This window comes from Meriones unguiculatus, chromosome 10 (genome assembly GCF_030254825.1).
Source record: "Meriones unguiculatus strain TT.TT164.6M chromosome 10, Bangor_MerUng_6.1, whole genome shotgun sequence".
NCBI classification, from domain to species: domain Eukaryota; kingdom Metazoa; phylum Chordata; class Mammalia; order Rodentia; family Muridae; genus Meriones; species Meriones unguiculatus.
Genome location: NC_083358.1, coordinates 48,702,433 through 48,729,210, shown reverse-complemented (window position 1 = coordinate 48,729,210; position 26,778 = coordinate 48,702,433). Strand labels below are relative to the sequence as shown.

The 26,778-nt window shown below is 43.7% G+C and overlaps 1 protein-coding gene across 1 annotated transcript in view; it reads left to right on the top strand.

The window, feature by feature from the left end:
- The first annotated feature begins 10,498 nt into the window (after positions 1–10,498).
- Positions 10,499–26,778, top strand: part of Ptger3 (prostaglandin E receptor 3) — a 63,874-nt gene continuing 47,594 nt past the window's right edge. The window contains exon 1 of the mRNA XM_021660602.2: positions 10,499–11,448. Within this exon, the coding sequence (XP_021516277.2) occupies positions 10,630–11,448 (819 nt within the window). The 5' untranslated portion in view covers positions 10,499–10,629. The remainder of the gene's footprint in view (positions 11,449–26,778) is intronic.

Here is a 26,778-nt window from a genome sequence, read left to right as displayed (position 1 = left end):
TTCTGATGGAATGTTCTAAGTTCATAATTCTGTTTTACTGTTCACTGTATCGTGCACTTTCAGACATAACAAAATGACAACAACTTGGGGTACTTGCACTTTTCGTTTGTGTATGCTTGCTACCAGGACATTACATTCCTCACTCCCTGTGGTCAGTTAGACTATCGAGTATGCCTCTAGAATTACTCAGGAGCTGATACTGATTGTCATTCAGTGGTTTCTTAGGATTCTACTGGGCAGAACAACTGTCCATACAAAGCTGCTGTCTGGTGTCTAGGACCACTGTTGTCGATCCTGGTAGGGTCTAAGGAGGGCTCTACTGCCTGCCCTTTTTGACTCGGGTGTTAATATATTTTTAAGAGAGAGTGTCATCATGGTTTTCTTGACCTGGAAGTTGTATTATTTCTGAAAATAGAAAACACTTTTGTTTTTTTTGTTTTTTTTTTTGTTATTACTGTATATGATGTTGGGGTTATTGTACACTTACCAAGTATGGAAGTGGAGGGCAAAGATTAGCTTTCTGTCCTTCTCTCCACCTTTATTGTGGTTCCAGGTCATCGGTCTTACATTGTTGGGTGGCCAGTTCTTTTACACACTGAACCATCTCACCAGGCAGACTACACAATCATGGAAGGTTAAATCATAATGCAGTAAAAAAACTTGTTTGCAGGAACCAGAAGATCCCAGTATTATGACAGACTTCAGTAATATGTCAAATCAACTTCTACAGTTGGTGAGCTAGTTCAAATATTTGTAAGGCGTAACTTGATGAAGAAGTTGTGAGTGAGCACTTTTAGGATAGCTGTTTATACAAAAGTTGCAAAGATTATACATAAATTCAAATATATGTTAACATTGTGAATCCATGTTGTTAGAACTAAGAAATCAGTTCTGGTATACTAGTTATATTCTGGTTTTGTCTTTTGTTGTTTGTATTCCCTCCACCCACAGTATTCATACATGCATGTAAGGATCTTGATCATGTCCATTCACAAGTCCTTTGGGAAACCACTAACATGAGTCCCTCCTGCCTTCATATCCTTTCTTTATCCCACAGAGTCCAGTATGTGCTGCCTGCATGAGCATGGGCAGTCTACCAGCAGCTAAACCACTGAAGAAAATGGCTCCCCATTCTAGTCCCTGTTGGTCTCTCTTGCTGTGATAAAACATTCTGCACAAAAGCAATTCAGAGGATAAAGAACTTTACTCCATCTTATACTTCCAGGTCACATTTTGTCAGAAGGAGGGAGGCCAGGAAGCTAATCTTTCTTAGTTTTTCTTAGATACACTAATTATAATAACTTATTTATCTCTACTCTGATAGTTTGTCATTCTTTCTTTGTCTTTGTTAACTTGACACTCTGGAAGGATTCTGCTCAGGTCATACTGTCTTAGGGTTTTTATTGCTGTGAAGATACCATGACCACAGCAACTCTTAGAAAGGAGACCATTTAATTGGGGCTGGTTTACAGGTTTACTCCATTATCATGGTGGGAAGCTTGGCAGCACACAGACACAGTGTTGGAGAAGAAGCCAAGACTTGTACATCTGTATCAACAGGCAGCAAGAAGAGAATACTGCCACTCCTGAGCATGGAAACCTCAACACCCACCCCCAGTGACTCCTACAGGGCCACAGCTCCAGTAATGCCACTTCTGTGGGTCTGTGGGTGCCATTTTTATTCAAACCACCACACATGCCTATTTCATACCCACTGGGTTAGGTTTGTTTTTCTCCCTATGAACTAGAGCTGTGGTTTGCAAAGACGGCCACAGAGGAGAAGCACCCTATTGATCTATGAAGCTTAATATGTATGACATTCCGGAAAGTTAACTGGGTTTTTCTCTGATGATAAAATAAGCAAATTCAAGTCAAATGAAAGTATAAAGACGGGTTTATTGGGGACAGCATGGGGGGGAGCGTCTTTCAGGAAAGTTACCAGGGAGACAGAAAAGCAGGAGCTAAGGGGTGGCAGAGAAAGAAAATAACCTGGATTATATAGTGAAGAGCTGGGTGAGGGGAAGCCCAGCCCTGGGCATAAAAGTTCAGGACAGAGGGTAGGATATTTAAGCTTTCCCCTGTGGCTGGTAAGGACTAAGGGATGTTCAGAGATCCTGGAGGCCAGGTCTGCTTTGATGTTATGTAAGTACTTCAGTTTCTTGTCAAGAGTGAAACCCAACGGTAAAACAATTTGATCCTTAACATTCTTCATAAGTAATACTAAGTGTATTTCCACCAGTAAAGGTATGGGAAATGCAAGATCCATCTCTTATTGGAGATGTTCTCTAGACCTGTGTGGAATTCTTCCTAATATTTGTTTTTTTCATTTGGTCATATCTTCATTTGCCCACACTTGTTACTTATTTTGCTCCTTAGATGGCTTTATATCATCCAGCTTTCTTTCAGATTGGCTTATGTTTCTCTTTGCCAATGAAAAGGAAAGTAGATGGAAAATTAAGTCGTGATGAATGGCAAGTCAGGTGTGCCAACATAAAAGTACAAATCTGGAGTATAGGTGGTGTACCAACTGACCAAGAGCTAAAAGAATTCACCACTATTTCTCTGAGCAAAGCCTATTACATAATGCTTTTGTCATTTACTTTTAATGGCATAGGACAAGATCTTTGTGAATATATTTAATGTTTACAAGCATAATCTGTGGTGGGGCTTGTATGTACTAGTCACATGTAACTGCTGTTGAAGGGAGAAGCTGAACTGTACGTGTGCAAAATGGTTGTACTGTGCAATATTCTGCACTTGAAGGTAAGTAATTTATACACTGAGCCCTAAAGCAGCCTCTAAATGGAACTAAAAGTTAATGAGTCTGAGAAAGGGAAAGATGTCATTGCATACTCCACTGGAAAGTATTCTTACTAAAGCCAAACAAACACCCTCATTAAAGATAGTCCTGTTTGCATAAACTACGTGGAAACAGGTTCTAAATAACAGTAAACAATATGAGGAAAAAAATGAGTTTGCCTCTGAGGTGTATTTGCAAGCTGTGACTAATGATTAAGATCAAGGGGTTGAAAGCCCTTTCATTAGTGCATGTATTTTATCTTCAGAATATAAAGCAAAAATGAGCTGCAAAGGTGAAATAAGTTAAGGTTTCTTGTCATAACTGATGTGATTAAGTAGAAAAAAAGCAAGACTTGAAAACTGACCAACTGCTCTGGCCCAAGTTACCAAACATCTTGGTAACTTGCAAAAGGATCTACATGCCATTTCAAGTACATATTTAGGACTATAAACTGTCTTTGTGATAAAATACCCGCACAATAGCTTTAAACGATGGGTTAGCTGGGCTCAGTTCAATTTATAGGCAAAGCAGCAGGATCTCAAAAGCAGCTGGTAACACTGAGAATCAACAGACAGCCACAGTGCACACTGCTGCTCCATTCCCTCTGTCACAGTCCAGTAATTTCTGCTTCAGCTAATTGTCCCACCCAGTTAATGTATCAGGGTAATCCCTAATGTGCATGTCCCAGAAGCACCTTTCACCCAACTGATTTTGCAGAGGTGTGTTTAGACCATATGTAAGGACTTTTTAGCTACACCAGCAGAAATCAAAGTGATTACATAAGTAATCAAGGGAGTGCTTATAGTGATTGAGGTCAAACATGCTCTTGTTTAGTCAGAACTGTGTGTCAATCTAGATGGCTGACAGTTGTGTGTGCTTGTGTAAAAATATGAGCTACACATAATATTTCTGGACTTCAGTATTGGATGTTAGTACCCACCTTAGAAATACAAACATTGAAACTGAATATGAAGATAATGGGAGACTCCAAGCCCAAAGAAAGGTCGCAAAAACAGTAGACTTTCCTATGCACTCACAGGTTTTCCCTATATAACACATTAATGTCTAAGAAACCTGTATTGTTAAGCTTCAGACTTCACTAATTTAGTTACGTCCTCCCCCCTAGTCCAGGAGCCACACAAAGATACTGCACTAAACATTTAGTTCTCTTCTGACTTGTGACAGTTTCTTGTTTTTTCCAGACCTTGGTCTTGTATCTAGAATAATCCTCAGTCTTGATTTGTCATTTCCTCATCTCATGAAGTGCATGAGAGCCATTGCATGAGTGATTGTGTTAGCTTTCTCTGAAGAAATTTCTCACTGTATTTGGAATTAATGGTTTAGGGCACACACTGATGAGCAGGAGCACTTTTCTGATGGTGTTATCTACATATGTGAATTTTCGTATTCCATCACTTATGAATATGTGAATGTACATCTATTTACCTTATACACAGGTTACAATTCAATACTACCCTGGTAACAGCACTTAAAAGTTGACACTTGTGTCTTTCTGACATGGCCATCCTATCTATCCTTACACAACGGTGCACACGGTAGTCATAGAGTGCCCATCTTCCCAAGATCCCCACTGCTCCCACTGAAGAGCGTTTTACTTACAACCAAGGTCTGAAAGTGAAATTAGTATTTAGTGGATTTCAGTGTAGAGGGAAATTATGTTTTATTAATAATGCTGCTAGTTGTGCCTGTTAAAACCTCATTACCATTTACTAAGAAGTAAACATTTCAAATTCAATTTTGAGCTGGGCCTGTCTGCACAATCCTTGGTTATAGCCACTTGAGAGACTAAAGCCTATCTGGGATAGGGATAGCTCAATAACCGGTCACTTACCTAATGTGTGAGGTTTGAGGCACTGACTGCATCCCTAGTACATAAGTATTACAAAGAAAGAAAAAAACTCCAAATTAAGTTTCATGTAGGAATTCAGAGAACACCTCACCCAGAATTCCTCAAAACCACAAAGAAAAGGGTAAAAGGCAGGGCAGATAGTTGAGAAGAGGCATGTCTATTGCAGAGTTTCTGCAGATGAGGACAATGACAGTCCCCCAGGGAAATCCTCATTGAACAGAGGAGAATGTCTTTTAACTAGAGTCAACAATAAAATACACCACACAGATTACACTGAGTGTTTTTAACACTGGAAAGGCAGAAGCATGCATTTTTTTAAAGGAGAAATAATGTCCTAATGTAAAAGAAAATGCCCCAATCTCTTCATGTTGCTTAATTTGGAAGTGAAATACTTTTAAATGCCCTTTAAACTTGCCTAATTTGTTTAAATGATTTTATAATCAATTTTAAAATATTTAATTTATATATTCACTTTACATCCCTATCATAGACCCCCTTCCGCCTCTCCACCCAGTCCCATCCCTTCTCTCTCTTCTGTCCCCTATCTCTCAGATAAGGGGAGCCCCACCCATTCCACCCCACCCCATCCACTCCACCCAAGCTCATTAAGTCAAATCAGGACTGAGTACATCCTCTTCCCTGTGGCCCATTGATCACTCCTCTGCCGGGGGAGTGATCACAAAGCAAGCAATAGAGTCCATGTCAGACACAGCTCCTACTTTCCTTAACTAGGGACCCACCCACACGGAGCCTGAGCTGCCTATCTGCTACAGATATGTCAGGAGCCTAGGTGCAGTCTATGCATGGTTCTTGGTTGGTGCTTCAGGCTCCAAGAGCCTCTCTGGGCCCTGATTAGGTGGCTCTGTTTGTCTTGTGGAACTACTGGCACCTCCAAGTCCTTCTGTCCTTCCTTCCACTATTTCACAAGATTCCCTATGGCTCAACCAATGTTTGGCTGTGACTCTGCATCTGTTTGGATCCACTGCTAGGTGGAGCCTCTCAGAGGACACCCATGCTAGGCTTCTATCATCTTTCCTTTCTTCAGTCACTTCCACTGTCTATTCTATTTCTTCTTAGTAGGACTTAAGCATCCTCCCTTTGTCCTTATCACTTATTTTCTTTTGGTCTGTGCATTGTAATATGTCTATCCTGTACTATAATGGCTAAAATCTGCTTGTAAGTGAATATCGTGTGTCTTTCTGGGTCTGGATTACCTCACTCTGGATGATCTTTTAGTTCTATCCATTTGCCTTCAAATTACATGATTGCCTTGTTTTTAATAGCTGAGTAGTAGTCTATGCTGTAAATATTCCAATTTTCTTTATCCTTGGATTGAGGGACATCTAGGTTGTTTTCAGTTTCTGGCTATTATGAATAAAGCTATTAGTTGAGCAAACATCTTTGTATGGTGGAGCATCGTTTGGATATATGCCCAGGAGTAATATAACTGGGCCGTGAAGCAGAGCTATCCCAGTTTTCTAAGAAAGTGTCAGATTGATTTACAAAGTAAGTGGTTGTACAAATTTGCACTTCCAGCAGCAGTGGAGTGCTCCAGTCCACATCCTTGCCAGTATGTGTCATCCCTTGAGTTTTTTATCTTAACCATTCTGACAGATGTAGGATGGGATCTCAGAGTTTTTATTTGCATTTCCATAATGACTAAGGATGTTGAGCATTTCTTTAAATGCTTCTCAGACTTTCAAGATTCCTCTGTTGAGAATTCTGTTTAGCTCTGTACCCCATTTTAATTGGATTATTTTGTTTGTTGGTGTTTAATTTTTTGAGTTCTATATGTTTTGGATATTAGCCCTTCACCAATGTAGAATTGGTGAAGATCTTTTCCCAATCTGTAGACTGCTGTTTCATTCTTTGATTTTATAAAAATCAAGGCAATTTATAAAAGATTTTGAAATTTTTGCCAGCATAGTAGGTAAAGAGATTGTGAGAAATGAATGTGTATAAGATGTTTTGAACTTAGAATTAATATTACTGGAAGATGTAAGAATGGATATATGGTTAGTAACACTCACTGAGACTGTGAAGACTCAAACACAGGCTTGGGAAGGAATCTTGAAGGTCTCTTGAACTCTGTCAGTGTTAAAGGCAAAGTCCATGCTATAGAGACAAATCTGGGAGGCTTCAGCCCAGAGCAGCCACTCACTAATAGAGACTGACTGCCTGAAAAAGTCCCATAAATACATCAGTGTGTATCACTGAAACTTTGTTTCTCTTAGCAAAATGCAGAAATAACTTATATTGTTACAAAATAACAAAAGCAACTTAAGTTAGAAGTTTCTGTTTGATTGACAGGTTGAAAGGATACAGTATCGTCGGTTAAGACACCTGGAGCTTGAGGTATCTAGATACATTCAGCCTGGGAGAGGAATGGTGGTGCTCAGCTGGCTTTCTTCTTTTCTCTTACTCCAGGCCCCCAGGCCGTGTGTGGAGCAATACTGCCTACACTCAGCATAGGGTTTCCTATCCCAGACTTCTCTGGGATATCCCCAAAGACATACCCAGGAGTATTTTTTCCTAGGTAATTCTAAGTGCAGGCAAGTTAACAAGATTAACCCTAACAAGCTTACCCCTTGTCAACTTGACATCCCAAATACACTAAATCATAATATTCCACTCCTGTCTCCTAAAGACTCATGTTCATCTCATAGTACAAAGTACATTTCATTTTTAAAAGTTCCTTTTTATTCTGAGACTCAATACAATGTCTCAATTGTGAGCCCCTACAAAACCAAAGCAAATATTTCTAATATCCAGCACAGAGAAAACATTGACAGTCTAAAGGCAGAGGGACATGGAATGGGAAAACTGGGCAAAAATGAGACCAAACCCAGCACGTCAAACACTGAATCTTAGAGTTTCTCACCTAACATCTGGAGCACTTGTTTTCATCTGGCACCCGGCAGGATTGGGCAAACCCCCCTACAGTTCTGCTTCTGCCAGCACACAGCGCTGGGGCCCATCTTTAAATCACAATAATGATGCTCCCGCTTCTCAGAACCACCTTTTTCTGTATCAGTTACCTTTCATTGTTATTACTCAGCAAAAGCAATTAAGTGTTTCTCTTACAGCTTGGGGTGGGACCAAGGAAACAGGCCATTGTACGTTGTAGCCATGCTGGCAGGCGTGTAAGGCAACTAACCGGTCACATTGCAGGCACATCAGGAAGTAGATTAACACTCCTCATCAGCTGGCTTCCTCCTTTCCCTTCTCAGTCAGAGCCCTCAGCCGACTGAGTGGAGCTGCTCACACCCAGGGTGTGTTCCACCCCTAGTTAATCCTCTCTGGAAACATCTTTACAGACACACTCAAAGATGTGTGTCCTAGATTAATAAACCCAGACACACTGACTTGAAGATAAACTACCAAATAATGTACATTCCAAAATAATTGGTTAGATCACTAGCATTCAAGAAGGATTAAAGACTTCCATACATGTTGACCAAAGGGGTGATCATATGTTACTAAACAAAATATGCTGCAGGGGGACCCCTAGTAATGTTAGAAAAAAATTATAAAAAATGTTCTGTGTTAGTCTGTTAGTTCAAATACACATTTAAATCTTGGTTCATTCTATGTGTGGTGAAGGTCATGCTTATTTTTATTTCCATACAGATAGATAACCTGTTTTGATTTGAGGGTTTGTTGTTTTTTTTCGGACAAGATCTTTCTATGTGACTTTCACCAGGGTTCTTAAACTCATAGAAATTCTCCTGCCTCAGCCTCACAAATGCTAAAGATTACAGTATTGTGTATTGTGGTATGTTTATATATAATAAAAAGTTCATACATGTATCTGTTATATGCATAATTCTAGAACATTCTCTTTCACTGACCTTTGTCTTAGTTCCTTCCATGTGAATGGTGTATAGACTCTACTTCCAAACCGACATGAGAATTTTTGATGCTTGGATTTTGGAAAGGACACATTAAGAACAGCAATGTCTCTCCATGCCGATATCACACTGCCTTGAAGATCACAATAAATGTTAGTTTTAAAATAATAAAAACTAAATTCTGCTAAAGGATTAATCTCCGTGGAAAGCAATCAAAAGCATGTAGAAATCAGAGGTTAATTTAAAAAAGAAAAAGGAACCTGGAACTAAGAGCTGTTATTGGAAAGAGGTGCTGCTCAACTTCCTTGAACACACTCCGGAAAGCAGGGGTGAGGAAGGCCCAACCTTACATGCAAAAAGTGCCAGCTTAATATTAAAATATAAATCGGATAGCTGTAGAGGCTCCATGTGTTAATTGGTACCTCTAAAACTAAGACAGTGTCTGAAAAACCAGGTGCTTGGCAAGTGCTCACCAAACGACTGCAGGATGAAGCCCTACTAGTTCCACGAAACAGTCGGGTTCTTCACAACAATAGGTCTAATTCTGAGGCCAGAGTTTTTGCGGAAGTTTAATATGGTAAAATACATTTGTATGCATTAGTTGGATATTGAAATGTGGTTGAATCTAAAAACAAGACACAAATGAGATAAATTTTGTGTATTATAATATTTTAGAGAAGAATTTAAGATATAGTGATAGGTGAATATAAGCTTTAATTTTTTGTTTTTTGAAACATGAAGGTTTGAGTATACACTGGCTTATTGCTTAATCAGAGATGCAATTTTGTGAACTCAAGCAGAGGTGGACTATGGTTACTGTAACTAATGGCTAGATCTGAGAGTCCCTGAGCAAACCACATAGTGACTGACTGACCCCTGGGAAGCTGTCTTTAATAGGGCAAGGGGGGGGGGGGGTCCTTGCAAGAACAGGGCTGAGCTCAACCCCAAAACTCATGTGGAAATGCTTTGTCCACGGGTGTGGATTCATAATCTCATCACTGCAGGGTGGGAAGCAAGGATCCCTGAGGGTCGCTACCTAGACATTCTGGCCCAATTCGTGAGCTCCAGGAAATGAGGATTCCATTTCAAAGGAGATGAGCAGCATTCTTGGAGATGACGCCCCCACAAGGGAAATGGCACCCACACACACAAGGTTAAAAAAAATTAAAGAAAGTCTTTAATATGGGATAGTGCATGTTAGCCTTTTAGTCGCTAGAGGGGAGTGTTGTTTCAGACCAACTGCAAGTTGACGCCTGCAGATTAGCGGGAAAGCATCCCTTGCAGCCTCAAAGCGAACAGGTCAACAGCTAAATAGAAATGTTTGATAGAACTAGAGAATAGCACTGTTTTCTTTGACGGAGGGATTCTGAAATGCTCTTAAATTTTAAATATTTCACTACACTAGAATTTCACTCATTGATGAAAACGTGAATTTGCTATGTACTCTCCCGTGTGCTTGCTTCCTTCTACATACAAAAACGACGTCAACTGTTGCTACACTTTTAAACTGATATTATCCTAGAAAAACATTTTTCCAATATGAGTAAGGGATTAGTCCAAAGTAAATAAGGCAAGTTTGAGGAAAACTTAAAACACATCCCTGTTCTTTCCCAGCGTGGGTACCATAGTAAGCAATGTGTGTGTGTGTGTGTGTGTGTGTGTGTAAAACAAATACAGCATGATTAATGAAAGCCAAACTTGGGAAGAAATCAACGTTGCGATTCACGCAGATACTAAGATGTGGGATTTCAACCTTAACTTTCCTCGGGTGTCACACAGATAACCGGAAGGCTGAGAGCAACTTACAGCTCCGGGAGCTGGCGAGTGCGGGACGAGGGTGCGTGGCGGCAGGTGACCCCGGCTGACACCGCCCTCCGCCTGCCCCCTGGCGGCACCGCCCCTCGGGCTCCGGGGCGCGGGAGGAGCCTCGCTCGGCGGCGGCGGGCGGTGCCTGTCGGGGCCCCGCAGCCAGGCGCGGGCTACGGCGGGCGATGGAGCGCAGAGCCGGGTCCCGCGCTGTGCCCCGGCGCACGCCGCTGCTGCCCCGCACCTGAGCCGTGAGGCCCCGGCCCCGCGCGCCCTCCCTCGGCCCCGCCACTCCGGCAGGCATGTGGGAGCCGGGGCTCTCCGACGAAGCGCACGGCAACCTGTCCAGGGCTGCCGAGGACTGCGGCTCCGTGTCCGTGGCCTTCCCCATCACCATGATGGCTACCGGCTTCGTGGGCAACGCGCTGGCTATGCTGCTTGTGTCGCGCAGCTACCGTCGCCGCGAGAGCAAGCGCAAGAAGTCCTTCCTGCTGTGCATCGGCTGGCTGGCACTCACCGACCTGGTGGGGCAGCTGCTGACCAGCCCGGTTGTCATCCTCGTGTACCTGTCGCAGCGACGCTGGGAGCAACTCGACCCCTCGGGGCGCCTGTGCACCTTCTTCGGGCTGACCATGACGGTGTTTGGGCTGTCCTCGCTCCTGGTGGCCAGCGCCATGGCGGTGGAGCGCGCTCTGGCCATCCGCGCCCCTCACTGGTACGCCAGCCACATGAAGACCCGCGCCACGCGCGCGGTGCTGCTGGGCGTGTGGCTGGCGGTGCTGGCCTTCGCGCTGCTGCCGGTGCTGGGCGTGGGCCGCTACACCGTGCAGTGGCCGGGCACGTGGTGCTTCATCAGCACCGGGCCGGCGGGCAACCACACGGCTCCCGCGCGCGAGCCGGCCACCGTGGTCTTTGCCTCCGCCTTCGCCTGCCTGGGCTTGCTGGCCCTGGTGGTGACCTTTGCCTGCAACCTGGCGACCATCGAAGCCCTGGTGTCCCGCTGCCGGGCCAAGGCCGCCGCCTCGCAGACCAGCGCCCAGTGGGGTCGGATCACCACCGAGACGGCCATCCAGCTCACCGGGATCATGTGTGTGCTGTCCATCTGCTGGTCGCCGCTGTTGGTAAGTTGTTACGGGTGTGGGGAGCTTGCGGCGAGGGGTAAAGGGACACTTGTTGGAAGTGACTACCACCGAGAGCGCTGGGCAGCCTCCTGGGCCGCGGCTTGCCTCCCCCACTAGCGGAGCTCGCCAGTCCCAGCCGCCAGGGTCTGCCAGGCGCGCAAGGGTGCGGACCGCTCCAGCGCAAAGTTGAGCAGCCGCAGCCTTCGTCGCAGCTGCGGCTCAGACTCCCCCCACCCCCCGCCCGCGTTATGAGCGGAGGTGTGATGACAAATCTAGCCCATGTCTTAGTTTGAATCCCTCTGTGAAAGTTCTGCACCTGAGGGAGCTGGGCAGGTCTGAGATCTCCTCTCCATGGCTGACCCTCTTGGCGCAGAGGTAAAGGTCTGCAGGGAGGAGCTGAAAGGCTCCTCCTCGGAAGCTGGTAGGTTGTGTGTACACAGACGAGGTCTCTCCAGTACCCACACTCCACCACACACACACCACCACCACCACCACCACTCTTGGGCGAGTCATTACAGGGGTCTTGTTGCCCTCCGTAAGGGCAGGTCTATGTGATTCCAGAGACAGGCGTTAAGGGTGTTGTGGTCCCTGGCTTCCCACACCATCCAGACAGAACTACCAAAAGGAAGCGGTGCTTCCATGTGTTCCCTATCCCCTGCTCTCACATGGTGTTTTTGAGGTTTTCTCCTGTGGCACTTGTAGCTTGGAAACTTCTGTGGTGTGCTAATTCACAAAGAATGGATGGTTACTTAGGACTCAGGCAGCCTGACTTAACAGATGCACAGAGCAGAAGCGCCATGGTGCAAGCAGTTACTGCCCGTTAAACAGTAGACTTGATTCTCTCTTTCTCTCAATCTCAATCTCTTCTCTCAATCTCTCTCTCTTTCTCTCTCTCATGCAAACACACAGCATTTAACACAAATCAGCATTTCAATCATGTCACCCGTACAGCTCGGTGAGGTCATCGTATTGCTGTGCCCATGACGTTAAATCTTCCCTGAAACATTGCGGGGTTCTTCTCTTATTCCACCCTCCCCTGAGCTCGACAAGCCCTGCAGAACCCTGTGGTGACTGGCCTGGCTGTGCAGACAGGATAGCGCTGCTCCCACTTAACTGCCCACAAGTGACTGAGCAGTCACTGTTCTCCAGGAGCTGGAGCACAGGCTAATGCCATCACCGTGTTTACCAGAACCAGTACCAATTTTAGACTTTTTCTGCTCTGGTTGAGGAAAGGGTAGAGGTGGCCAAGCAGCAGGAAATGAAGCTCCTGGAATAAACACTTCACTGAACTACACGGCTTGAGAGTCAGGCAGTGTCCCAACAGAGCACAACTGTTAGGAGTCCCCACACTGTGGTCCAGAGTGTAGAGAGCTGTCCTTAAAACAGGGTTGAGTGGCTCTCCACCTGGATGATCCCAGTTTGTTGAATTTTACCTAACACTTTGCAAGCTCATGTCTCAAGATGTATTCAACCTGAGATTGCATCAAAGGAGAAATTCAGTTTCAAAAAATGTTTTTGTTTACATCTGAATGTTTGTGTAGGTGTGCTGTGCATTTATGTGAGAGAGCGAGAGCACACCTTTGCATGTGGAGGATAGAGGCTGACAACAAGTGTCTTCTTTGATCATGTTTTACTTTGTGTAAGAGACAAGCTCTCTCACTGGAATCCAGAGCTCTCTTATTCTGTTAGTTAAGCTGGCAGGCTTGCTCCAGGGATTTCCTCCTCTGTTTCCCATTCACTTGGCTTACTGTGGCCACCAGGCCTACCAATACTTCATCTTGCTGGTGAGCCACACTCTGGTCCTCATTGTGACAAGTATTTTATAGGCAGAACAATCCTCCCAGGCCAAGGAGGAACATTAAAAAAAGTTTGCAGTTTCACTGGGGTACCATCAAAATACCTATCAGTACATTGTCAGGAAGAGCTGTGGTACAAACTTGAAATCTCCCAGAGAAAGAAACAAACAGAGCTTTTTCTTTGGTAGGCTAGGAGGTTACAAGAACCCTATGATCTGTGTTTTCACCTGTAAATGTCAGCATCAGTCTTTGCACATGAATCTTTGCACATTCTCTAGTACCAGTAAAACATAGATCTCCTGCTGTCTTTGGACGAGTTCGGCATAGAATACTGCTCTAGTTACTCATATTCTGCTCGGCTATAAGTTTGTCTTATTTTGAAGTCATTCTGATAATAACTATTAGTGTTACCAAAAACAAACTGTTGTTCTACTTAGTAGAACCAACATCTGTAAAAAGAGAGTGGGCGCCCTCGCAGAATGAAATGCAGCAGCTGTCCCTTCCCACCACCCTCATTCCCAGGCTGAGCTTTTCTCTCATAGAAACTTTGCAGATTACAAGACCTGAAACTGTCCAGATGACGAGAGCAGTGACAGCCTGATGGGAAGCTGGGCAGTCTTCGCTATGTTTAGGGATAAAACTGCCATTTCATTGGCATCAGCCAGTCGACTCAGAAACCTACTGATTTATTATAATTTTTTTTAACTTTTCATGAGCTGGGCCCTCCAAATAGTTCAGTTATTCATCATAATCATCAGATTCCTAAAAACAGGAAGTCTTGGGATGCTACTCAGACAAAGCCAGGAAAACATTTTGAGTTTGTGTAGCCTAGTATCTCTGAAGAATAGCTGTGACTGATATTCTGCAGCCACCAAGGAATAATAAATTCAAACCTATGAACACCATGAGAGCTGAGGTCTGATAAGCAAGCAGCTGCTCATCTGTGACCTCGGTACTGGGCACAGCAGTCCTGGAAGTGTTTTCGTTAGTCCCGAGTTAGCCATGTCCCTGCTCACTGCCCACACAAACTCATAGTCCTCAGTGTCCACACAACTTTATCGGAGATGCATTTTAAGTGTGTTTGCTTTAAAGACACATGATGTAGATAGGCTTGGTAGAGTGTTTTAGGAGATAATATGTTTGTACACCATGTAAAAGTCTTGTCCATTCTAATTATCTCTGCCTGTAGCTCCTGACATGTTTGGATGGTGCTCAAGGGGAATTAAGATTCAAATATGCACTATAGGAAAATTTGTCTGTGACTTGTTTAATGAAGCAAGAATGTTCAAAATGCATTACATTGTGGAGTTTACTCCAATCTAATATACTGTTTGATTCTCTTCTTTCCTCTTTCCTTACTTTCTTTTTTACTCTGAGTGCTAGAGACAGAACTGAGGGCCATGTGCTATGACTTGAACTCTGGACAGACAAAACAGTCCCAGAGCTGCTGGACGGATGGTGCGGCAGTTGGGAGTGCTGGCTGCTCTTGCCGAGGCCCTAGGTTTGGTTTCTAGCAGCCACATGGTAGCTCTCAGCGGTCTGTAACTCCAGTTCCAGGGAATCCAGCATTGCCTTCTGGCTTCTATGGACACCAGGCCTGCACATGCTACACAGACATACGTGCAGGCGAGACCCCTATGCAAATAAGACTTTCAGTGCAGTAGTATCTTCACACTTACGAGTGAAAAACTAAATTCTACAAGGCAAGACAGGCTGGAATTCATGCCTTTAACCCTCAGAGGAAAGCCCTCTTAAGAGAGATTCCATGGCATGGCCTAACCCCATGGCTGACTTCAGCCAGTGAGGACAGTGTGAACAGTGGATCAGAGGGGCCCATGTGCTATCTCCCAGACCCAAGTTTGCTAGTTAGTCCTCTAATACAGAATGAATAAGCCCCTCCCCACTTGGGTGGCAGGCAACAGAACCCTCTGTATGAAGACTGACAGAACCAGCTATTAGCAGCCTCTGGTATGTGCACATATATAGGCTTGAAAATGGTGAGGCTGGCTGCCACTTTATTTTGGTGTCAGTTTGTTGTTAGGACAGACTAAGTGGGAAGGCTGGTTAGGGAAGGGAATCCTGGGTGCTGTTGCAGCACTTCAGAGCACACCCCATTGAACTGAGTCTCCCCAAGACTGTCAACAGCACACACAACACCAAAATACAAGCGTGAGCTTCGGTCCTATTAGAGCCAGCATTGTGGATATCTACCTCTAACTTTACTTTCAGTTTTGACTGTGGTTTGCTTGTTCCTTGTTTTGCCTGGAGACATGGAATTCTCTCCTTAGCCATGGCATAGGGAGGCATGTGCCCTCCCTCCAATCTGCAATGCACAGAGGTGGCCCTTCTGTGGGGATATAAATCTCAGGGTCCAGTGCCTACATGCGAGAGAATCACTGTTCAGGGCATCCACGTTTGGAATTTGGACAAGGAAGAGTTTGGTCCATGCTATGTTCTGAGGGGGCTGAGTCCATAGGTAGGACTGGATTCTCTGAATGAAACAGCTGGAGACCAATATAACCTAAAGATTAATGAGATAAATCATAACTAAAAGGATTTGTGAAAATGTTTCTCCAGTGCTTGAGGGAATCAGATGGTCTACAGAATAGCAGAAGTGTGACCACTGGCCTTTCTCACTGGAAAGCTACAAAGGTCAACCACATGGGACTAACACTCAGAAATGTGCATGACATTTTTAAGAGCCTGTGGGTGCTCTGCGGTAGTGCAGGGTATTGTGGAACTGTCTAAGGACAGCTTCTCTTTACAGCCCCAACATTGTCGTCCAGACATGTGCAGTGCTCTATGACCATGCTGGGTACCACTTTATGTCTCTGTGCTGACTCTGAGGCCCATAGCTGCCCCTTCAAGCTCTAACAGTTCCTCTGCATGGAGTAAGTGGGGAGCTTGGACTCTTTTTCTACCAGCCATGACTCTTGAGGGTCTCCAGACAGCCTCTTAAACTACCACTTTCTCTCAGAGATGTAGACTTTCACAGATAAAGACAGGAAGAGGATTTTTCCTGAGTTCTCCTTAGTGTATCACAGTAATGCAGGTAAATGCGGTCATTCACTCTTTCAAGATGTGGCAAATGGACAGCATGCGACTTCTTAGTGAGGGACACATGGAGGGACACAGTGAGATGGCTTGTCTTCACAGAGAACCCTTTGCTCTGTTTTTCCACCTGTTCCTCACCCCTCAACCACTCCACAGTCCACCCTGGGTTGCTAAGCCAGCCATTGAGAGGCTGCTGTTAAAAGAAACCCCCCTCCTTTTGGTCTCATGCTCTGTCCTCAGCCTGCTTCAGGCAAGTGCTTGGTACTGGTGGAACTTTTTTCTTTTTCACCAGGAAACAGGGATTTAAAATGCCAGTGCATGTGAAAATAGCAGGCATTTGGTGCTTAACGTTTCCCTTCTGAGCCTGGCTACTAGACCATTGCTTTCCTCCATAAAAAAACATCACCACAATGCCTCAGTGGGTGACAGTCTTCACCTTTATCTGCTGACTTCTAGGACATCAATTATTATTATTATTATTATTATTATTATTATTATTATTATTTTACAAAACTGAAAAAAAGGCAAGTCATGTTTTACAGCTTAACTGGCAAAACAAACCAGAAAACGTGGTGAAGAATCTAACATTTCCAAAAAGAGGCAAAAGAAAGGTCTGTGTTGCTTTCTTGGATGCTGTAATTCATCCTCCCCCTCCTCCCGCCATGTCCAGCGTTGCCAGCCACTGTTATGCTTTCAGCCCTGGACAGCTGTCAGGAGGCCTCTTCCCTCAAAGCTTGCTGGGTTCCACTTCCTTCTCTGACAGGACAGGGGCAGCCATGACCTTGTGCCCCGGAGCCTGTGAGAGCTGGTGGGCTCACTATCTACAGTCAGCCCTTCCCACTCCAGCAGTCCTTCTCAAGGTACGAGGTGAGCTCAGGCCTCCTCTGCTCCCACATCTTGTGGGGCTCTTGTCTATCCAAGGCTTCTTTACACACACAGAACTGACTTCACTGAGAAGTGGGTGCTGGCTTTGTGCTGTTGCCATAGGCCAGGTTCTTCTGCAGACTTCAAAAGTATGGAGCCTATAGAGTTATCTCTTCAGGTTGTCACAGACAGCAGGGCCAAACTGAGCCTCCACCACTGACTCAAAACCCAGAACTGAATTTGCATGAGCCTTAAATCAAACCACATGTACCGTTTCTTGTGCTGACTAGGCACTTACAGTACATGGCATTATCTGTAGAGTAGAGATACCATACTCTGTGGTGTGCCCAAATAGTGCCTGGACAACAGCTGAGAGGAGGGATTCTCAGGAATGGGTCTCAGTGTTCACTCAAAGTCCACACATTGATTCAGCAAGGCAGACTTCAAGTCAGTCATCTGAATGACTAAATATGTAAAAATGAATGATGGCAGGAGATGGAAACTTGACCCAATTCTGCAAGAAAAAAACATGGTTATTAATTTAAATAAAAGCCGTGTCATAAACCATGGGTCATGTCAGAGTTGGAAACCCACTGTGTTCAACAATTATTGATGGGGGGAAAGTGCCATTTTAAAAATACACCTTCATATGCAGGGTGGTGGTGATTTATACATTTAATTATAACACTCAGGAAGCAGAGGCAGGCAGATCTCTGAGTTCGAGGGTAGCCAAGTATACAGAGAAACTTCCAAGACAGCCAGGGCTACACAGAAAAACCTTGTGTTGAAAAAATCAAATTAAATAAACAGATAGATGATAGGTAGACAGATAGATAGATAGTCAGACAGACAGACAGATAGATAGATAGATAAATAAATAAATAAATCACTGTCTCTGTTTTCTGTCATGTTTCTTAAAAGTAGATTTCACATGATTGTCATCTTATATGTGTCTTTCTAAATATTAAATAAATTTCACAGTTAAGGATATATTGTTGTTACTGGTGTGAGTCATGAAAACTTGAAGCAGATATCTTGGCTCACAGATGAAATCCAAGCACTTGGAAACAAGCAAGAGGGCTACTGTGAGTTCCAAACGAGCCTGTGCTAAAGAAGAAGAAGAAGAAGAAGAAGAAGAAGAAGAAGAAGAAGAAGAAGAAGAAGAAGAAGAAGAAGTAGAAGAAGAAGAAGAAGAAGAAAAGACGCTGTCTAAAACCAAAAACAAAATCACCCTTAAAAGAAAAAGAAAGAAAGAAAGAAAGAAAGAAAGAAAGAAAGAAAGAAAGAAAGAAAGAAAGAAAGAAAAGAAGGTTTTTTTTAACAGGTACTTTGTTCAAGTTGAAAATGAGAGATTAAAAAGGCAAGATGATGTCTTTATGGGAATTCTCAAAATAGCCACTTGGTATATGGAATTCCTTGGTGTATGTAATTTCCTTCTTGTCTGTACTTTACCTGAGCCAGCCTCCTGGCACATCACAGAGGTCTCATCTTCTCTGCACCTCCAGCCCAGCGTACAAAGAAGGCGCCAGCAAAAATATTCATCTGCTTCCTTTGTCACTCGTAGGAAGTCACTTTATCTTGCTGCTCCTCTCTCATCTCATCAGTAAGACAAAATTGCCACCCATTCCAACCTTCTTGTTAGATCTGACTTCCTGTGGCACCAAACAGATAAATATATCCCTGCTGCAGACGCAGTATGGGTTTCATGGTGAGGGACGCTAGCACATTTTTTTATTCAGTCGCTCTGTGGGTGTTTACTCAACACTTACTACCATCTCCCCACACTGATGGCTCTGCTGATACCTATTGTTATGCTGGTTCATACATGCAAGAGTAAGGCAGCTACACAGCTCTGGAGCATTATCATGCTGTATTCCATGTTGGTAATGAGGCAGGAACAGCATTTTCCATTGTGGAGCATTTGTTAGAAGCTACATCTTTCCAGGAATCCAACATAACTAGCCCTGTAGAGCTTTGAGTCCTTGATCCAAGGACTGACAGAAGCCTTGGCCCTGATCATAGAGAAAATATGAACACACCAAGTAGAGGAAATGCTTTCCCCACAAGACTTTCTGTAAAAAATGAGAAGAAGGTTGCTTGGCCCTGCATTGGTGACAGGGAGGATAGCAGCAGGAAACCAAGTGATGGAGTGTCAAGGGGCACTGCGGTTAAGTTGGACTGAAGGGGAAGGAGCCTGGGCAAGTGGCTCCAAAGAGTTATGAATAAGAATTCCCTTGGCTTCTTGGTAAGTTGTGTTGCCTCCTTGTAAATCAAGGGATTTGCATGAAACCCCAGCACTCGGGAAGACCATGCAGTAAAGAGAAACATTTCTTTGACCTCCTTCTGGAATATTCTTGGTGAAAAATCAAGCTTTGTCTGAACACCTTTCCTTAGAGAGCGTTTGCTATTTTTCAAGAATAAAATGAGAGTTCTCAGAGCTGAGCATTGTGCCAGATGGTTTGCACATAAGGGTTTTCTAATGTCTTAGAGCCTCCCCAAATGATGGCCATCAGTAGCTGCAGGCCACAGATAATGAATAAGCTAAAGCTGAGAGAGAGGCAAGAGAGCTAAGGTCAAGCTGGGAGGCCAAGGCCAGGCTCACCCAGCAGCACCAGCGTTGGGTAGCCCAGGTCATCCTGGGTTGTTCTTTCTGCTAGAAAAATCTGCTTTGACCTAAACCAGTTGAGTCAGAATCTGAGTTTGCCCTTGAATTTGAATACTATTCCTTGGTTTTATAGAACAAAGCTAACTTTTTCTTTTAAGAGCCCTCCTTTTAAAAATTAACAGCTCAGTCTCTGCAACATTTGGGCAAGTTGTCAACCAATCAGCATGAAATTGCTGCTGCAGGGTTAGTGTGTCCCTACCAGATGTTCCAACACATAGGACAAACACAGAGGAAGTTGGATACTTTAATTCAGAAAAACCAACTTTCCAAAGAAAGAGAAAAAAAATAGAGGAAGGGGAAGAACAAGAAGAGAGAGAGAGAAAAAAAAGTCTTAGAATTCTCAATATACAAAACCCAGGAAAATCAACATCAAACAAGTTGATGATTTAAAAAATATATATTAGGTGTGAATTTTTGTAGCAATTGGATTTAAGAACCAAGAAACTTCTCACACATTCTGAGAAGTTTTAGAAAGCATCCCGAGTGTGCCAGCAAATGACCCTGGCTTGCCACAGCTCTTCGCTGCTAGGATAGGCCAGTGTTTCAGGCTCAAACACAGAAGACAGTAATGTGCACAGCTAGAGTTTAAAGTAAGCTTCTTCTGAGTAAGCTAACAACAATTTGGCTGCCGTCAAATCACAGGATCCTATCAAATGTTGACAGAGCAAAGAAAGCAGAAGCAATAATGGGCCTCACTGGTGGCCCAGGGCAGAGTACTCACATAACTTTCCAGGCAATGGAGGCTGGGAGAGTTCATGCTGCTCCCCATTGCAATGTGACCCTAGACAAAAGTCCTCAGGCCCCCTGGGGTGGAAAGATGACAGGGTGGGCTGAGTGGGGGTAGGTATATTTCCACTAAAAAGATCCAAGTCAGCCACTATGCCACGTTGAAGAAGACACTGAAGGTGGTTAAAGAAGTGGGTTCAAAACAGCTGGGTGAAGGGTTTCCCGCATATCATTCAAGGAGAGCTGAGCCTGGTTTCAGGTCATGGCTGTGCTGTCCGCTGTAGGTTGAGCAATAGGGGCGTTTGACAGTCAGGTGAAAGAACCTGACAACATAGGGTGGAAAGGTCGGCACCTCCAGCAACCGGACATGAAGAGCTGTGTATCTGAGAAACAAGGGAATGGATGTTCCAGCCACCTTTAATGCACACCTCTTGATCACTTCCCCAAACTCCTGCTGGGAAGACAATGATGCAACTGGTTCTAACAGGAAAAATTTAAGAGCCCTTTGCGATAGAAAGGTGACCCAGACAAAGCCATGCCTTCTCATTTTCTGTCCCCTCCAAACACTGTAGATGAGACTTCAGGAGTGCACACTGTCTTCATTTTCAAATTACATGACTTTATTTCCCTCACACAGCTGGCGGAAACAAAGCTTCAGCACCTGACAGTCACTGTGGGGCTCGCCTCTCCCCCAGCCAGCTTCTATGGACCTTTCTGAGCCCATGGCTAGAGGAATCCTGAAGTTTCCAGTTTACAGACATTCACACTGATTGCATGTGAGACACTGGTAGAATAATCCCATGGACCTTGTGTTTGTACAATTGTGGCCTGCACAGTAACTCTCTAGATATATAAGATGTAACAAAACTGTTATTATTCTCCTTGGTCACTTTTCATGAAAGGAAGCTTAGAACTGCTTAGAACTTACTTATCATAATAGATAATGTGAACCAAGCCTAGCAATGTGGAACAGAAGAGGAGGGGCTCCCTGTGCCTTCAGGGATGGCTCTGAAAGTCATATCTAAGCTGAGACCAGAACACCCAAATTGTGATGATTTGTCTCTATGATCAGCTTGACTGGATGTGGAATGTTCTGAGTGTGTCTGTGAGGCTATTCCCAGAGCTTTACCTCAGGTTGGAGGCTCTATCACATGGACTGCAGTCCTGAACTGAATAAAAAGGAGAAAAGGGGGAAGTAATTTGCTCACTTCCTGATGCCAAGTGTGCTCCTTACATCATGGTTTCTCTGCTGTGATGAACTGATCCTTAAACTCTGCGCTGAGGCAAAACACTCTTTCTCAGTGAGTTCACATGCAAGTGCTATGAGCAGTTAGTTACCACACACTCAGCTACTCTGTCCCAGAAAGCTGACTGACCAGAGCTATCCACCAATGGCTTTCCCGGCTACGGCTGCGGGAGAGGAGGTGGCTGCTCTCAGTTCTAGCTCATGGGTGCTAAGTCTTTGTTTTCTTTGGTGGTTGGGTAACTCCCCTTCTGAGACCTGACTCAGAACTGTCCCTCAGAGACACACAGGCTAGCAAAGTTTACTTACAAAACACTGCCCTGTGCAAGGCACTTGTTCCTCCACATAAGATCCAGGCTGAGTTCATCTGTAAGTTAGGCCTCAGCAGAAGCTGTTTATTGCATTTGTGACTAAACTAGATTTCGGGACCATCCATGTTCTTCCAAAGGGGAGTGACTCACAAGCTCATACTCCATACATTTCACAATCAGGGCTGTCTGACTGCAAACAACACAAGAGTATTGAAAACCACTTTAGGCAAAGTGACAAATAGAGGGCAGCCAGGGCAGGTGCTTGGCTCCAGTGATGGCAGGGCTGTGAGTAGCTGAAGTGGCTGGAGACAGCCTTCTCTGTGATTCTCTGACTGGTGTCTTGCCAAGTGTCCAAATCCCCGGTTCAGGCCCTGCTTCTTAGAAGCCAGCCTCAGACATCGCTTCTCAGCTTTGCTTACAGTTTCAAGCTGCTAGGTTTATGTTTACAGTCTGCAAGGAGGGCTTTAATTTTTTTTTCACAGCAATACAATATTTCAGTGGCTAAGTCATCTTGAAGCATCTCTCTCTTTCTCTTCTGTCTTGCTCTTACACTGTGTGAGTTTTGCAAAGCTATGACGAAGGAGTTTGAGAATCTCCCAGAAATGAGTGGAGAGGATATTGAGAGGTCAGCAGTGAGGCTTTAAATGCTCAGAACTGATCCTTAAATGTCATAGGGAGGAGGTATCTAATGGAGAGAAGTTCTTGACTTTTCCACAAAGGGAAACCTGTGGTCTGTATCCTCTTGACAAGCTGGTGACTGTCCTGAGGCCAACATGCTGGATGGCAGACTTAAATATGTATGTATGTATGTATACTAATAGTGGCCTCCTCCAACATTAGCTTGGATCCAAAAGTACATTTTTTAACATTACTTTCGTTCTACAAAAGACAAGAGGAAAATTCTGAAGCCCTTTCCTCTGGCATCCACTTCTAATTAAATTATGCTATTGATCACTGTCAGGAAACAGAAACATCTTGTGACTTCAGAGCCCAGTCTGCACCCTAGATTTGGCTCTAGTTAACAAACAGCAGAATCTTGGGTGGATGTGGATCAGGACTCAGTGAGAAACTGTAGGCTTGGCCACATGCGTTGGCCATGTGGGTTCTCTCAACAGAAAACGTCTTCCGCACACTGCTGATGAGCAAGTGTTCCTGAAGATTTGGGGCAGACATGGCTGTGTCCTCTGTGTTCTGACGTCAGCAGAAGCACCAGGCACCCCACCTCTGTTTGGAATGGTGGAGAGGGAAACATTGCCTAGAGACTGTTTATTGAAACAAAAGAGTTCATTTCTATCATTGAATCCATGCTCAGAAACATTAGCATACAGCCATTAACATGGCTGTCTTCAGGCTGTGTGTGTGCTGGGGAAATGAAGTAGCAGAGAAAAGAGAAGAGAGGGAGGCAGGCAGGAAAAAGGAGCCCTGAGTGAGGGGTGCCTCCCTGTCAGTCTTGAGGGAATCACTATTCATGGTATCTGATTTAATCCTCACAGAGTCTTGAGTTTCTGTTCTCATGCTTTTCAGCTGCATTAATGCAGTTTCAGGTTACAGAACTTTCTGGATCAAAATCCTAGTAATTGGTAGATGAGACATTGTTATACACACTGTCTTATCACTCTCCTTTATATTAGCTTGCTTAAACACTTTCAAATCATGTTGTCAAGAATAGTAAAGTAAAATAATTTACAAGACCTGTGCATGCCAGCAAACCATCATGATTAAAGACCTCCTGGGATATCCAGAAATTTGTTAATTGATCAGTGTTCCTTGGAACGCAGGTTTCTCGAGAACATATTTGGAAAATCTCTGTAGAGGGTGGTGGAAGTTTTATCTGTCTGTTAAAAGTTTCCATGTCCTATGATACCTCAAAAAGCAGAGAGACTTCTGGTATATCTATGTATCAAGTTCCAGGATAGTCAGGGCTAGAAAATGAGACCCTGTCAAAAAAAAAAAAAAGAAGAAGAAGAGAAAAGGCAAACAAACAAACAAACAAAACACCCAAAACACCGCTATCTATAAACTTAAAAAAATTACAAGAGGAAAATTGTAATGGATGTGGCACAAATGCGGATGGTCACACAGTGACAAGTCTGATGAAGCCAGTACTTTTCAGCTGCTAGTCTCACAAATGCTTCTTCTCACTGAAGTGCTTATAAAGCTGGTTACTGGGGACCCTTTGGCTAGTGAAAGGTGTTAGTCAAAATTAGAAAGGCTGTCTGACACCTCTAATCTTGCAGCATGATGCAGCACAGCTGCACTGCACTGTTTTCAGGGACCCCAGTGTGATCTTTGTGACTGCAGCCTGGGATCTGGGCATGGAGTTTCTCCAACCCTCTTAGCCGCAGTAAGACGCTTCTGGATTCTTGTTCCCAGAGCCTTAGCTTTGGCCACATTCATAGCCTAGCACCATGTTCCATGCCTCTCTTGCACACTCATTTCCCTCATTCATAAAAAAAATTTGGAGCTCCAAAAATAACTCACACAACTTCACACACAGATATATGAACTCTTCCTCTTCCAAAATTTCTCCAAACTACCAGCTCTTTTCCCATCAGTGGGCATGGTGCTTCCCTAAACCTGGAAAGATCGGTAGGCCCTTTCTCTACCCCTTATATGCACGTGTGCTTACTTAGACCGTGTAGAGGGAAACCTCTGCTGGCCAGTGCTTGCTTTTGAGGGCCAGAACTGTGCATGTTGTGCTCAGTCTCACTTTGTCCTGGCAACCATACCATATACAGATAAAGAAACAGCTTTTGAGATATCAACTCACTTTTCCATGTCACAAAGCTAAGAAAAGGCAAAGCCAGCCTTCAGATCAAAATGTCTGGTTTTATTGCCTCTGCAATTGACAAGCAAACTCCATCTTGTCCATATCCTTGAGTTTATCTGGCTCACTGTAAAGTAGAAATTGCTTAAGAGTAAGGATCATGTATAATTGATGATGTGTGTCCATACCAGCCAATCCATAAATGAAGAAATGTTGTACTGAAAGAAAGCAGAGTTTAGAATCAAAGATTATCAGTAAATCCCCACTCAAAGTTTTACATGTACTAGGTGGTTTTTAATATTGGTATCAATCCTGAAACATGGTTGGCACAATGCTTTTATCAGTTTTTTTTTTTTCTGACTAAACAACATGATTTAAGACCTACACTCAGTGAATGGTATTTAGAGAACTAAATGACAGCTTTTATTCCAAAGCAATAAATCAGCTTGTATGTAATAAATGACTTTCCAGTTGCCACAGCAGGATTCATGATAACTTTAACAATGTTACACAGTTTTTCTGCAGTGGTTAATATTGTTCTAATTTTGTTACACGTAATAAAAACTCTTGGGAAGACAAAAAAAAAAAAACAACAAAAAACAAACAAACAAACAAAAAAACACCTTTAGAGTAGATAAGAGGAGGAGAAACAATGTTGCTTTCAGAATAGGACTTAATTAGAAGCAGCAGTGGGAACAATAGAAAACAGCTGTTCGGAGGTCTGGAATCCACAAAATGAAAAATGAAAAGGACGTCTGAAAAGGTACTCTGGGGGTAACAAAACGATGGGGGATTCAGTTACAAGAAAGAAACAATGAAGATACAAATGGAGAATGGCCCTGGGAGGACCCTGAGGAGATTCACTGTCTGGTGCTCTGAGCATCATTAAAGCACATTAGGGACCCAGGCTGGCCTGTCTGCTTTGCAGCTCAGTGTCTGCTTAATCTGTGACCTTCTTATGGGCAGATGGTAGCTAACACAGGCTTCTCAGTTAACCTCACCGAACCGAGAAATCTGTGCTGGAAAGATGGTTCATGGAACAAGAACATTGCCATGAAAGCTTTGGGATCTGTGTCAGCATCTCAAGGCCTGGTGTGACTGTGTGACTGTGCCCCTAGTGCTAGGGGTGGGGTTGGAGACATGAAGATGGATGGAGCTTGATGGACAGCTGAAACTGGGAAAGCTTCAGGTTCAGTGAAGGCATTGCCTCAGTATATAAAGTAGAGAGACACACCCACACTTGTGCAACCAACCCTAACTAAACTCCGTGTGTCACTTTAAGAGATGACAGGAAAATTAGGATGGAGACTTGTTGGTAGGAAGAAGGGTTCAGAGTAGGTGGAGGGAGGATGGCTCGAGAGGGCAACAGAGGTGAAGACAATAAAAATGCATGACGTACAAACATGAACTGCCAAAGAATAAATTAAATTTTTAAGTTTATAGATAGCAGTGTTTTGTTTGTTTGTTTTTTCGCCTTTCCTCTTCTTTTTTTTTTTTTTTTTTTTTTTTTTTAGACAGGGTCTCATTCTCTAGCCCTGACTATCCTAGAACTTGATACATAGATATACCAGAATGGCCTCTAACTCACAGAGACCTGCCTGCCTCTGCCTCTTGAGTGCTGGAATTCAAGACATGAACCATCACAGCCCACCATATTTCTATGGCCAGTATATCAAAAAGCAGGATGTAAAACATCTCAATACATTTTGAAACCAGTTACAAGCTAAAATTAGCATCCAGGTACATTGAATAAAATGAAATAAAAAATTTTTGATCAAATTTATGGGTTTTTTTATCATTTGAAAATGAGTCTACTAGAATGTTGAAATGTATACTACGGATCATACTTGTTGCTTGAATTCTATTCCTACCCCACAGTACTGCATTAGGCAGATGGTTCTGTA